Below are 12,497 nucleotides of genomic sequence, written 5' to 3' on the forward strand. Positions count from 1 at the left end.
AGAAGAGGTTCTCTAAGTCAAATGACTTAAACATTTAGGTAATTTGGTGTTCTAGAATGGTTGGACCAATTTACAGCTTCACCTGCTATGTTTTGATGTGCCCATCTTTCCACAGCCCCTCCAGCATTGATTATTTCCATTCTTTTGTCATCTTGGTCCTTTTGCTGGGTGAGAGGAGAGAGAGCCTGAGGTGTTTTAATGTATATTTCTATTATTGTTATTATTGTCTTAGAGCATTCTTTCAAATGGTTATAAGCCTTTGGCAGTGGTTTAAATTTATCTCCAACATTTCATCATGATAAAGAAAAATTTTTGTTTCTCAGTAGGGATGGAGATGTGAATAGAATCAACTATATGTATGCTCGCTATGTCAGAGACACCATGGAACCTCTTAATATCCCTGATGTCTATAAGGACAAGAGATTTCCCTGGACAGTAAGTAAATGGAATTTAGTCTTAAAGTAACAAGAGAATGTTTCCTATACAGCCCATATTTCTTTTCTTATTGTTACAATGAACTGGCTGCCACAGAAAGATTCTAGCATGAGGTTTATGATCAGTGGATTCCCTGAGCTAAGCAAGGAGGGTCATGCTTGTCTGCTTGGAATGTGTCAGCCAATTTTATGCTGTCCCTCAACCCCTACATTTTTTAATAAAAATGAGGGAAAGATTAAAAAAACAAACAGAAAAAGGAAGAAAATAAACATTTATTAAACACCTACCATGTGCTTAGAAAAGCATTTTACAATTGACCATTACAACAGCCCTGTGACATAAGTGCTTCTTATTATTATCCCTGTTTTACACTTGAGGTAAATGACCCAGAGAGAAATAAAGTGACTTGTCCAGGATCATACAGCTAGTAATTGTCTCAAGCTGGATTTGAATTCACATCTTCCTGGTTGGAGGCCCAGTGCTCTATCTACTGCACCACTTAGCTGCCCCTATCCAGATTGCCACTCCAGGCCACAAACTGTGATTAACAAAATTATTTGTTTAATATTCTTCTGCCCTTAACCCCACATCAACCCTTCTGCTTTTTGGTATATTTGTGCCATGTATTGATTATTAAAGACTGAGTTCATAACATGTATTATTAGACCCCATATCAAGAATACATCACAATAGAGCATGAAGTCTCCCATTATCCACCACCTAGGAGCCACAGATATTCTGTTCAAGAACAGAATTGAGCTGACTGCTTGCTGCTTAACAAGTCAGGGAAAGCACAGTGGTCTGGGTCAGTTATGTCACTGTAAACAAGGTGAATATTAAAGAAAACAGACTACCTCTGTAGTGTGGCCAGATAATGAAATGCAGGTCCCCCTGGGATTCCTATTCTCTCTGACAGTTTTTGTTCCAGTATTTGATGTCTCCAAGGACCATGCATAAGGCTAAGCCAGTATTAAATAGTGCACATGGGTGGGTGCTATTAACAATCCATTACTCAGAACGTGTTCAACATGCAAAAATGAAATGGACTAGCAGGTATCATTTTGCTATAAAAACTCAGTGTGATATGATTTCTCAGTGCATATTCATCAATGGGCCGTTAAGTCATTTGTACGTTTTCTGTGTCTTGATGGGATCCTGAGGTGATAAAAGTGGAAAATGTCAGGGGACATAAACACTTTTACAGACACTAATTATTGACTTGATTTCTCTGGTCTGTTACCATCTTGTCTGTGTCTGTGTGTGTATGTGTGTTTTTTCAATAGAATGAAAACACAGGAAATTTACACCAGCCCATTAGAAGTTTGCTTTGCACACCTATAAAAAATGGAAAGAAGAACAAAGTGATAGGTAATGCCTTTTGTACTCACCCTTGTTCCTTCTCTTACAGCATAAATCTTGATCTGATCTGTGTCAGAGTCCACTGACTTCCCCCTTCATCATGCCATGTAGGTGGCCCTGGCAGACCCTCCAGAGCCAGACTCATGACCACTATCTGGGTGTCTAGGCTGAGAACAAGCTCAGCTAACTTCAGAAATGTTCTTCACCGTGTTGGTGTCCCAGCAATGAAATTTTCAGACATGTCAACTCAGGATTGGCTCATAGAAGGGAGAAGCAGTCCCATCTCCAAAACCTCATGGGATTCTTGAAGTAGTGAGGTTTTAGTACTAGGAAAAATTTCTTTCCTTCATCTTAGTGCAGCCCACCTTATGCTTGTATCTGTGGTCTGTCGTATTACAAGCAGGATTAGTGGATAGAGTGTGGGACTTAGAGTCCCAAAATCTAGGTTCAGATATTTTAATGTAACTTTCATTTCTATGTTTATCCCTACCCATTGGGCCATCCCAAAATAAGAAAAGGGGAAAAAAAGAATTTAGAAAAAGTAACTGATCTAGTCACTGAGTCTGTCATTATATCGATTCTTCCACACCCATAGTCTGCCAGCCTCCATAGAAAGGGTAGGGAGATGGATTCTCTTTGACTCTTCTTAGGGGCCACACTCGAGTCAATAAGTCTTAGAGTCTTCTGAGAAGTGTTGAAATAGTACTACCTGTACTCTGATCCTCCTCTTCTACTCATCATAGAATCTGACTCTTTCCATCTCTCTCCCAGAATTGCTGAATTCTTCCCCCCTTCTTATTTTTGCATGTATGTGATGATTTGCTTGGTAGGGATAAATGCAGAAATGAAAGTTTTATATAAAAATATATTTAAATGTATTAAAATTTAAAATTAAAATTAAAAAATAAAGACATCTATTAAGATATAGATAGGTTGTAGATTAATTCTATTATGATAGACTAAGGGGCGGACTAAGAATCACAGAGAGAGAGAAAGAGACACAGAGAGAAGAACTTTCATGACAATACTAGGACACTTATTTTTTTCTGTTTTATAGAAATTTTGTTAATACCTCCCCTGTAAGTTCTACTGATTTCTCTGAATTCTTGCCCTCTGGAACCAAACAGGGGACTTTTACCTAGAACTCATTTCTATGGTGAATGTAATCATTTAACAAGAAGAGAAACCGATTCTAATATGAGTTAAAAACTGAAAAAATCTCAAAAACTCTTTGTGCCTCAGTTCCTTCTTTTATAAACTGAATAGGATTAGATGATCCTTGCAATTCCAAACCAGTGATATGATTACCAGTGCTTTCTGCACTGGAAGGGTGTGATACTGTCTTACATAGTCTTTTTCCTTGGTATAGGGTTCAGCTTCTTAAACTGTGGTTCGTGACCCCATAGGAAATCTTATAACTGAATGTGGGGGTCACAAAATTAAGATTTATTATCAGTAAGTGTTAAGATTTTTATGCCTATTTTATATGCTTGTGTACTCCAGGTCATGTAAAAATTTCTTAAGCAAAATTACAGGGTCATAAGAGAAAAAAGGGAACTCTCCTGTATGAAGAAATACCCTCTATGAACACTAGTAGAATCTTCTCTTTAAGCCTTTTTTTTTAAACAAAGGGACTCAAAACCAGTGAAATAGAGAGCATTTTTTAAAGACTGAGTTAGAGAGTATATTAGCTTTATGACACAGCCTTTATGTGGAGAGAAAGATACAGGAGATCTAGAATTTTCTTCATTGGGGAAAAAACAACTTCCATTCTAAAAACAGTCCCTTGCCTCTGCAGGTTAGCATTGACTGCCATTTCTAATGTTAGAGATAGCTGGAACATCTGGAGGTTAAGTGACTTACCTAGGCTCAAATCTTCATGGTTCCAAAGCCAATACTCTATCTACTACAAACATGCTACCTCTCCAACCTTCATGTGCTTTCCTGAATTAAATTATCGAAAATTTGTAATATTCTTTTTAAAAAAATAATGCAATATAAAAATATCCCTTGAATATAGATTTTGTTGTGCATTAGTTTCAGTCATGTCTGATTCTTTGTAACCCTGTTTGAGGTTTTCTTTGCTAAGTGCTGATTATCACAACAATCTGAGAGGGCGGTATTATTATTCCCATTTTACAGATGAGAAAACTGAATCTCACGTGGGTTAAGTGATTTGCCCTCATTCATATAACTTGTCAGGAAGATAAGGTAGGTTAAGAAGCCCTCACATCAGCTGTGTGAGCCTGGACAAGTCATTCAATCCTGTTTCCTCATCTGTAAAATGAGCTGGTGAAGAAGATAACAGGGTCACACAGCTAGTAAGTGTCTGAAGCCAGGTTTGAACTCCTGAAAAGGAATCTTCCTGACTCCAAGCCCGATGCTCTATCCATTGCAGTACCACCTAGGTGCCCTGAATATAGACTATTACTTCTAATTTTCTGATTGGCAGTCTTCCAAAAGAAAGCTTGGAGTTATTTTTAAAGGCATTCATTTCATATGAATACCGTGTTAATTTTACTTAGGGAAAATTCTTGTGTGAAAGAATATAGTCCCAGAGAGGGAAGCCACTGCAAATTAGTGAATAAATAATATCTGCCTCAGAAATTGTCTTAATACCAATTTTTCTCAGTAAACTCTTCAAGTTCCCAAAGATCCAGTCCATTCCTCCTGGTAAATGCATAAGAAAGCAAAACTAATTGGGAAGATTTAAGAAGCACTCAGGAAAAGAACATGGAGTCTGCAGCCATCAACTAGGATTCAAATCCCTACTCCTTCTACTTTTTTTGTGACCCTGAGAAAGTCAGTTAACTTCCCTCAATCTGAGGTTTATAAAATACAATTATATTACATATATTATTTTATATTAGTAGCTTTGTGAGGTAGGTAATGTTTATATCCCATCTTATAAATGAGGAAACTAAGGTCAGAAAAGGTTGAGTGATTTGTTCAAGGGTCCCACAGCTAAGCATCTGAGGCTGGATTTGAACTTATCTCTTCCTAACTTTAGGTCCAGTTATCTGTCTGCTGCATCACCAAGCTGGGGCAAAACTTTTAGAGCTTTTGAAGCCTAATCTTACATTTATTAAACTAATGTTTAACATGTCTCATGTAAAAATTTCTTAAACAAAATTACAAGGTCATAAGAGAAAAAAGTTAGTTTTTCTCTTGTTAGCAAAATTAGTGTTTATTAGCTGTTTGGAAAGTATTCAATATCTTGTGTCATTTCATTCAGGCAGGAGTTGATTAATATTACATTTTGGGTGGTGGAGAAAATATTTACAATGCCTTATTTTGTCTAGTCACTTTTTAAGAGTAATTGGGGTTTGGGGACAAACAGTGGAAAAGAAGCAGAAAGCTTCTATCTATCTGTGATCTCAGCCAAATGACTAACATGACCAGAGAAGATACTCCTGGAAACCATCCAGGTCTTTAACAAACAAGTCAAGCTTTACCGTATGTAACACTGAAAGACTGAGATCTTTTTCTGTATTTAAAAAAGGAATGTATCTCTTCCTCCTCAGAATACCACCTATAGTTCACAAATGTGATTTAAAATAAATAAACAAACAAAAGGTTTCTAAAGTGGTCTTTTGGGGCTATGGTATAAGAAGCAGTGTGGTCTGATGGGAAAAAAAACAGTTTGGTGAGGTAAAGACCCCTGAAATTGAATTTGGATTCTACCATTTACTAGTCTTGTGATCTTTGAGGCCTCAGTTCCCTCATTTGTAAAATGAGGATCTTAGGATCTTAGACCAAAAAAACTTTCCTTTTTTTTTTTTTTTTTTTTTTTTTTTTTTTAAACCAGGTAAAAAAGGCCATTCTTTGCTTCATTTCTTATCTAGCCTTAATCACTGAATGGGTGTTGCCTTAGACAAACTGAGACCTGAAAAAGACGTTATTTTAGAAAGGCCAAGGTCTCCCACTTCATCAGGGGATCACCAGTCATCTTATCTCTATCTCACCACTGGACCCAGATGACTCTGGAGGAAAGAGTGAGCCCTCCCTTGCTTAAAGCCAACTCATTTGTATGTCATGGCATTACCTCCCTCCTGTCATGGTCTCTTTGAAAATAAAGGACAAACAACAAAAAGATGAGGCTATTAGACCAGATGATCCCTAATGTCTTCTCCAGTTTTAAATTTATGATACTTTAAGTGTTAATCCATTTAACCAGGAATTCAAACTCCCTGGTAAACATATTTGTAGATATACAACTCTTTCATCGCCTGTCATTTTTATGTGACCTAATAATAAACAGTTACTCCCCCAAATTGTTTTATGCACTTATGTAATAATCCACAGAACATTAAATTTAATTTTTATGAAAGCTTTTTATTTTCAAAACATATGCATGGATAATTTTCAACATTTACTCTTGCAAAACCTTATGTTCCAAATTTTTCCCCTCCTTTTTCCCCACTTCCTCCCTTAGCTAGCAAATAATACAATATATGTTAAGCATGTTTAATTCTTCTATACATATTGTCACAAATATCATGTTGCACAAGAAAAATCAGATCAAAAAGGGAAAAAATGAGAAAGAAAACAAATGCAAACAAACAGCCACAAAAGAGTGAAAATTCTGTGTTGTGATCCACACTCAGCAGAACATTAAATTTAAAGAATAATTGTTGCATAATTACTTGTGTCAAGATAATTGCTATCTGATCACCATTTGAAAAGACAAGAATAAAAGAAATAACAATTATTTAATAATAGATAACCTTTATGTGGGCAACTAGGTGGAGTGCTGGACCTGTAGTCAGGAAGATATGTTCCTGAGTTCAGATATTTACAAGCTGTGTGACCCTTGACAAGTCACTTACCCTGTTTGCCTTAGTTTCCCTGTCTGTAAATTGAACTTGAGATGGAAAAGGCAAATTACTCCAGTATCTTTTCCAAAAAAAAAATCCCAAATGAAGTAACACTGAGACATGACTGAAAATAACTGAACAATAACTTTTACATAGGGTTTAAAACTTTTGTTCTACATATAGTATTTCATTTGCTCTTCCTAACCACCCTGTTGTTAAGAGTCTTTAAGTATTATAGCAACATTTCTACAGATATTGAAGTTCAGCTTAAGTCCCTTATTTCCACACAATAAATGTAAGATGTAGGAGTGAAACAAATGTCTTCTTAATTCTACATCCAACACTTTTCCCATTACTTGTTGGTATCTCTTGCATGTGCCAGAGGGACCTTAGAATATAATTCTAACATGGAGTTTTTGTGGAATTGATAGCAGAAAAAATGAGTGCCAGGGCTTTTCTGTACTTTTCTCCCTTTCTCGGATTCTTTTCATCATTGACAGATATAACAATAACAATGACAATAATAATCTGGCATTTACATAGAATTTAAAGATTAACAGTGCTTCATAAATATTATCTTATTTTATCCTCATAATAATCCTGGGAACTAGGTTGCTATTATTTTCCCCATTTTACAGTTGAGTAAATTGAGGCAAATAGAGGTTAAAGTGGATCCCACAGTTAATAAATTTCTGAGGCTAAATTTGAGCAAGATCTTTCTGATTGAGTCTTTCACTCTATAGAATAATGGTGAAAGTACCCATTAGGAGAGTTGATTCATACCTCAAGTGTCTGTTCATTAATGCTTCATCTGAGAGTAATTATAAAGAACCTTCCCCTTGTATCAATCAACCCATAAGCATTTACTAGGGGACTACTGTGTGCACCATGCCAGATGCTAAGATGCTGAGTGATGCAGTATTCTCACCCTGTACCATGAAATCTCCATCCAGTTTCACATTTACTTCCTCTGTGTCATTTCTTTTCCTGCCTTCTTCCATTTTTTGCTCTTTTTCCTAAATGCTAATTTCCTTATGTTGTGGTTACAAAATATGAAGATGAGAGAAAATGGTTTCTAGCTCACTTCTATATAAACCCTAAGCCACATTTTCTAATCCTTATTCTTTCTTCTCCCTGAGATTCCTAGTCCCAAAATCCAGCTAATACCTGATCAATATCTGATTTAATACCTGACTTAATCATCTATGCCTGTAGATTCATTGGGAAGGAAAAATCCAGTTTGCAGTTGAATGTTGTACCTGTACTTTTAGCAGCTTAGCTAAACTGAGGAGTGGGTCAGAGTCAATAGAGATGACATTTAAAGCTGGGATATGAAGCAGGAGATCATGTTGCCCAACGCCTTATGCAGTAAGTCTCAGGCCCAGAGAAGGGAGATGACTTGTCTAACACGCAACAGTTGGTAGATCCAGATATTAATTAAATTTGAGTCCTCTGACCTCGAATCTCATGCTCTTTTACATGACTCTTTGATGCCCATTTCAAAACAGAGCATAATAAGCTTATAAGAGAGCTGCCCTTCTTCAATTCCATGTTAGAATTATGTTCTTGCCCCTTTGTTTTCCCATTACACTTCAGGAATGTTTGAATTCCACTTTATCTATTATTATCTTATACAAATATTGTCTTCTTCTGATGATTTGATTCAGTCATGTCTAATGCTTCATGGCTCCATGGAACATGGTAACTTTAGCCATTGCTAATTAGATGTCTACTCCATACAATGCCATACTAGTGTCCAGGGCATGAGTGAGTAGAAGGACACTGAGCATTAGAATATCAGGTGGAAAGGATCTAAGAGGCTGCATCCACTCAATAGCTCATGTTATAGTCACTACTATAACATGCCCAACAAAAGAGATGATTCAGCCTCAGCTTTCCAACCTCCAACAATGGAGAATCATTGACTTTTAGGGAAATCCAATCACTCGAGGACAGCTCTGTTAGTTTGGAAAGTTTTTCAAGAATAACTTGTACCCATTGTTCTGGTTCTGCCCTCAGTAGACAATCAGAACTAGACTAATCCCTTTTCCACATAAAAATATTCTTCAAGTACTCGAAAACATTCCTTTCTTTCAACTGGTTCTCTTATGGGACAATTTTGTGTGACCAATTTAGGACCATTTACCATCCTTATTTATCCTCTTCCTACCAACTCTGTCTAGCTTCACAATATTAGGAAGTTTTTCCTTATTGATAATAAATTTTCTCTTTATTCTGAGCTGACACCTTCTTCTCTTAATTCCCATTGCTTCTGGTTTGATATGGTTTGACCTAAGAAATAATGAAATTTTTTTTTGTTTCCAGTGTTTCTTAAAAAAGTACCAATGTCTCTTCTTGGGAAACCAAAGGTCCAATTCTTTAAAAAACTGTCCTATAATTTCCTTTTTTGCTCTGGTCAGATTCACATTATATTTATTTCCTGCAATAGGCAAGTGTGCATGAATACCCAGTGGATTGATTTCTTCTATAAAATTATGAAACAGAAGGAACTGACCTCATTCCAATTAAAGGTGAACAAATGCCAAATGATGTCACAAAATTCTGGAGCTAGGGGTGACCCAAGGCAATTGAATTTTTTAAACAACAAATAGTTGTTATTATTGTTGTTTTAAAATGGAAGATTCTGCAGAACTGAATCCCTTTGGCTCTGGAAAATCTTTTTGCCACCCATCTGACCTTGAGTCATCATACTCATCAAAGCAGGCTCCAGTCTTACAATGAACTGAAAAAGATCTCTTAGGCAGAAAGAGCAGAAATGTTGTATCTGATAGAGATTTTGAAGCTCGAGATCCCTTTGACTGTTTGGGCCAGAAAACTAAAGATTCTTGGTTTTTTCAGTTCCTCTTAAGATGATGTTGAACATAAGCAAACTTTATTAAAGAGACTTTATGCAGAGGACTGGCACTAAAGAAGGATTGGTAGCCTAATTTTACTTTTACTGATAAGTTAATGAATGCTGAATTTCCTAAATCCTATTATGTCCTGTGTGATGACACTGAACTGTTGAATTTTAAAGGTGGAAAGATGCTAAGAAATTTTTTAATCCAACCTATTCATTTCACAGATGAGGAACCTTGAAGACTGTCCACAGGGATTAAATGATTAAATTTTTAAAATTGAATTTTTTTCAAAATGACAGAGATTCAGGTTATTATTTTTTTCAGTCATGTTTGACTGTTCATGACCCCATTTGGGATTTCCTTGGCAAGCATATTGGAATACCATTTCCTTCTTTGGCTTATTTTACAGATGAAACTGAGGCAAACAGTAGTAAGTCACTTGATCAGGGTCACATATTAGTCTTAGGCCAGATTTGTACTCAAGAAGATAAATCTTCCTAACTCCCAGCCTGATACTCTTAACTACTGTGACACCTAGCTATCCAATGGGATAGTAAGTAAGAACATTGGTGTTCTATCTTGTACAACATTCTTACCCCTGTGATTAGAGAGTGACTCAGTTTGGACTCCTCTTTTTTAAAAAATAAAATAAAGGTTTATTCATAGCTCTTTTGTTTATCACCCATATTTCCTAATATATCCATCTTCCTCCACCATCTTCCAGAGAACATCCCTTATAATAAAAAAAATTTTTTTAAGTGAGGAGAAGGACCCAGAAATTAAGCAGAATTAATATATTGAAAAATTATGGCATATACAATGTTCCACATTTCCATCTCTACAAAGAAACTGATGAGTTGAGTGGGGAAAACAAAGGATATCCAAGCTTCTTACCACTGTGAACCATGGTGTTCAGTGTCAGTGGCTTTATTGTTGTTTTTTCCATTAACTCTCATCTAGTCATTGAATAGGGTAGTTTTCCTGGTTCTTCTTATTTCATTTAGCATTAGCTCTTATAGTGCTTTTCTATAATCGCTATATTTATCATTTTTTACAGCATAGAAATATACCATTGCATTTATGTATTTATTTATAACATTCTTCTATTGATGAGTGTCTATTTGGCTTCTAGTTCATCGCTATGAGACAAGTGCTGCTATGATTATTGTTTTGGTGAAGTGGAGGCCTTTATTTTTAACCTTTTCTGTGCTGGGGTAAGAGTCTAGCAATCAAATCTCTGGCTCAAAAAGTAGTGATATTTTCCAGAATGGTTGGACTAATTCACAGTTCCATCAACAGTGCATTACTGTACTTGCCTTTTTCCAGCCTCTCCAACAACTATTTAAGTTTTTGTTATCTTTGCCAACTTGTAGGGTGTCAGCTGAAACGTCAGGTTTGTATTGATTTTCATTTCTCTTATTGATTTAGAGCATTCTTTCATATAGCTCTAATAGTTTAAAATTGGCCTGCAAAATATTCATCTTCACTTTTCTTGACCTCTCTTCCATCACCTGAAAGATAAGGTCTTGCTACATGTGTTCTAATTGTCTTCTAGCTCTAAGATTTAGGTTATGTGGCTTTATGCAGAGCATCTAAAGCAACTTTCTTCTTTTTTGGTGAAGATAGCCGTGTGCCATACATAGAACATAGGAAGAAGGATAAAATTTCTAACCACTGTCTTACTATTTAGGCTTTGTAGAAATGGTGGTTACTCAATGGACAAGCTTAGCCTGGATTTAGGAAGATCTGAGTTCAAATGTGGCCTCAAATGCTTACTAAATATGTTATCTTAAGCAAGTCCTCTTTGCCTTGGTTTCCCCTTAAATCAGGATTATAACCAGATCTATCTCCCAGGGTTGTGAGAATCAAATGGGATGATATTTGTTTGTTGGTTGTTTTTAAAGAACATTTAGCATGGTGGCTGGCAAAGAAGTTCTATATAAATTCTTATTTTCTCCCTCCTTTCTAATTTGCCTTTCCCCTGCTAACAGCAGGTGGAAATAAACAAGCTCTTGCTTTTTTACTGGTCAAACACTGAATGGTTTTCACTGAGATTAATCAATAGTTTTCAGGTTTGGCATCCTAAATTTCAAGACAGTTATAATAAAAGAGGATATTAATGGATGATTACTGCATTGGATTATGTTTCAATGTATTCCACTGTAATTGGCTTCCTTTAATATTCTATGTACTTCATTTTATTTATCTAAGAAATTTATATATGTTGATACAAAAAGAAAAGGAAGGAAGGAAAGAAGGAAGGAAGGAAGGAAGGAAGGAAGGAAGGAAGGAAGGAAGGAAGGAGAGAGGGAGAGAGGGAGAGGGGGAGGGAGGGAGGGAGGAAGAAAATTGGTCAGAAGAGTGGAATGGCCAATAAAGTGGGGCAGGGGCATAGAATTCAAGTAAAAGCTGGATGACTGTTTATTGGGACTAAAGTAGAAGACCTGTATTCAGGGACAGAGCTAGCCTTAATGACTTCTGAAATACCCTCTAGTTCTGACCTTCTAGATTCATGGGGAAAAGATGGGAGACAGGATAATGCTTAATAGTTACCTTAAAGATGCTGACAGAGGCCCTGAGGACTTTTTCTAGCCCTGAGGAATCTTTGTATTCTTTTTTCATAGATAAGATAATTTAGACCATTCTCTCCCAAGATGCTCTGCATGATCCTGGACTATTGTACAGCCTCTAATCCCTGGGAAATGAATAAGTTTTTTTTTTTTCTTCTTTGTAGTGGACTGTGTTTGCCTTATGGCCTTCTAAAGCTGTCAGACTTAGCTGCAATTAAACTTCCTTTAGTATTTGTTGTTGTTCAGTCATATCCAACTCTTCCATGATTTTCTTGGCAAAGATATTGCAGTGATTTGCCATGTCCTTCTTTAGCTCGTTTTACAGATGAGGAAACTGAGGTAAACAAGGTTAAGTGATTTGCCCAGGATCACACAGCTAAGAAGTGTCTGAGGCTAGATTTGAACTTGGGAAGGTGAATTTTCCTTACTCCAGGCTAGGTACTCTATCCACTTTG

General features: G+C 36.3%; 1 protein-coding gene across 5 annotated transcripts in view; it reads left to right on the forward strand.

The window, feature by feature from the left end:
- The window catches only part of PDE5A (phosphodiesterase 5A), a 193,408-nt gene that overhangs the window by 104,212 nt on the left and 76,699 nt on the right, over positions 1 to 12,497 (forward strand). For 3 of the 5 annotated variants that reach the window (XM_012551898.3, XM_031942433.1, XM_023505643.2), the window contains exons 8-9: positions 324 to 435; positions 1,719 to 1,803. In XM_012551898.3, the coding sequence (XP_012407352.1) occupies positions 324 to 435; positions 1,719 to 1,803 (197 nt within the window). The remainder of the gene's footprint in view (positions 1 to 323; positions 436 to 1,718; positions 1,804 to 12,497) is intronic. The other 2 variants (XM_023505645.2, XM_023505644.2) reach the window with 1 other exon arrangement.

The sequence above is a fragment of the Sarcophilus harrisii genome, chromosome 6, assembly GCF_902635505.1.
Source record: "Sarcophilus harrisii chromosome 6, mSarHar1.11, whole genome shotgun sequence".
In the NCBI taxonomy this organism is placed as follows: domain Eukaryota; kingdom Metazoa; phylum Chordata; class Mammalia; order Dasyuromorphia; family Dasyuridae; genus Sarcophilus; species Sarcophilus harrisii.